Source organism: Mandrillus leucophaeus, unplaced genomic scaffold, assembly GCF_000951045.1.
Source record: "Mandrillus leucophaeus isolate KB7577 unplaced genomic scaffold, Mleu.le_1.0 Scaffold60, whole genome shotgun sequence".
Taxonomy (NCBI): domain Eukaryota; kingdom Metazoa; phylum Chordata; class Mammalia; order Primates; family Cercopithecidae; genus Mandrillus; species Mandrillus leucophaeus.
In genome coordinates, this window is record NW_012106475.1 from 6,405,513 (window position 1) to 6,407,909 (window position 2,397).

General features: G+C 44.3%; 1 protein-coding gene across 2 annotated transcripts in view; it reads left to right on the plus strand.

Annotated features, from left to right (window-relative positions):
- CDKL1 (cyclin-dependent kinase-like 1 (CDC2-related kinase)) overlaps nucleotides 1-2,397 on the plus strand; it is a 68,734-nt gene that overhangs the window by 57,408 nt on the left and 8,929 nt on the right. For both annotated transcript variants that reach the window (XM_011999754.1, XM_011999753.1), the window contains one exon: nucleotides 1,788-1,870. In XM_011999754.1, coding sequence (XP_011855144.1) covers nucleotides 1,788-1,870 — 83 coding nt within the window. The remainder of the gene's footprint in view (nucleotides 1-1,787; nucleotides 1,871-2,397) is intronic.

Here is a 2,397-nt window from a genome sequence, read left to right on the forward strand (position 1 = left end):
AGCAGTTTGGATCAAGTTAAAATGTTAATGACAATAACAACAATAAAAGCTCACATTTCTGTAAGGGCTTAGCAGTTTACAGAATGCTTTCATGGTTTACCTCATTTATGACGATTTGTGTTATTCATTTGGATATCCTTAACCCCAGCCTGCCTGACTAGTTTGGATTATTCAGACTCTACGGAGGATGATTCCCAGCCTTCTAAGTGTCAGGAGGAAGGCTAGTGCTAATGTCACGCAGCCTGTCTTGCTTTCCCGCCCCAGTGCCCTTTCCTTTCTCTCTAACCTCGGAGGCGGAGGGGAAGGGCAGGGGAGGAGAAGGGAGGGAAGGTGAGAGAAAAAAAAAAAACCATCAGTATTGATTGCCCTCTTCCAAAGCCAGGGAGTTTAGACATAAACTCCCCTGACTCCCCTGAGTATCCCAGTTTAAAGTAAACTTTTCCTGCTCTAAACTCTTGTAGCCACTGCCATCGCCATGCCTTCCCTTGTAATCTTATCTTCGCAAAGATACTGTAAACTTCCTGATGGTGAGATCATGTCTTATATTTCTACTTACCCTCCACCAGTGTCTGCACATTGTAGGCAATAAATGTTTGTTGATAGCTTGACTTTGTCGAGTGACATGGAAGGTGCTTTGTAGGCCTTCCAGGGGCACTCAGCCTTTCTTGGCTGTGTTTCCTCTAGTGATTTTAGGACAGCCTTCCCATGTCACCCCTCTGGCACTGGAGGAAGAAGGTTATTAAGGTACAAGGAATTGTGCTCATGATGCAGCTCACTGAGATCTGAGGCAAGGCATTAGAGGGTGTGCTTTTTGGTTGCTCACCCAAAATGAGGTGAGGCAGCAGTTTTTGCATTTGAGTGCGAGGTAAATTTCTAGGATGCATCAGTAATTAGATAATTTGATACCCCGGAGTAGGAACTCCCACAGTGCCCTGGGAAATGGGCCTGGTTGTGCCCCAGGAGAACACTTTGAGTATCTCTCTATATTCTCTGAACAAAATCCCTCTTCAAGTATAATATAGAATTTTACATAAAGGTGATTTTAGCTGATGTGATGGAAATGTGGGCAGGAGGAGCTTCCTAGAGTCCCCTGAAATATAGAAATACTCTTTTTGTTTCATGGTGTCACATTGTAAGTGCTTCTAAACAGTAGATGAAATGGCACTTCCAAGTGATCACTAATTGGTGAAATAAGAAAAGATGGTCCCAAATGTGGAAATGTATTTCTTCTAGCTAGAAAATCCATGATTTCTTCCCTCCTTTCCTTCCTCTTTCCTGCCTCCCTCCCTCCCTTCCTTCGTACCTTCCTTTCTTCCCTCTCTTCCTTCCTCAAATATTTATTGAGTGCTTGCTGTATGTTAGACACTGTTATAAGTGCTAGGGCAATAACATTTTATCTTGACCTATCAGGATTCAGTTAACAGGATTTTGATTTGTGGTTGTTGCCCTTTTGCTGTTTTTTAAAAGGCATTATTTTATTTGTGTGTATGTGCTTCTGAGTTGTTTGGTTTGGGTTCCTTCAGTACACTGTAGGCTCTGAGAACAAGAACCTGAGAGCAAGAAGCTGTAACCCTCAGTTTCTGTTGCTTGCCTCCTCTGTGCCTAACACAGTGTGCTGTCCACTGTAGGGATTGATACAGGTTGCCTGAATGCCTCTCCTTCTGATTGCCCGAGAACACTGCAGTGTCCATAGACATGGGCAAGACCAATACAGCATTGATGGAAGAAAACCATAGATCAGTGTTTGCTAACCAATTTCACTTACCTTTTTTTTTTCTTGTCCAAAGGGGATCTCATTCCTAGGCACCAGCAAGTGTTTAGCACGAATCAGTACTTCAGTGGAGTGAAAATTCCAGACCCTGAAGATATGGTGAGTGACCCATTTTGGAGAGAGCTCTGTAGGCCAGGCTAGCTAGGCTTTGGTCGTTATTCACCTCCCTGAGCCCCATGGCTCACCCTGCATTGGAGGTCAGTCTAAGAGAGAAAAAGAAAATTGGAGCAAATTGGCTAGCGAGACTTTAGCCTCAATGCTAATTTAGAGGCTGTTGATAACAGAGTCCAGCCAGCCTGTTGCACAGGAATGCAGAGCTGCCTGCCAGAGCCATACCTGTCCTTTATCATTTTTTAGCAGTTGAACCTAGGTAGCTCAGAGCCAACCAACTTTTAGACCTAGACCTATCCAGATAAAATTAACTAGTTTTTCCCCAGCATTGTCCAAATTCCCTACTCTACTATGCCTATGGTCTCCAGACCATGGGAAAAATCATAATGAACTTACTTGGGTTGGGCACAATGGTTCAGGCCTGTAATCCCGGCACTTTGTGGAGGCCGAGATGGGCAGATCACCTGAGGTCAGGAGTTCCAGACCAGCCTGGCCAACATGGTGAAACCCTGTCT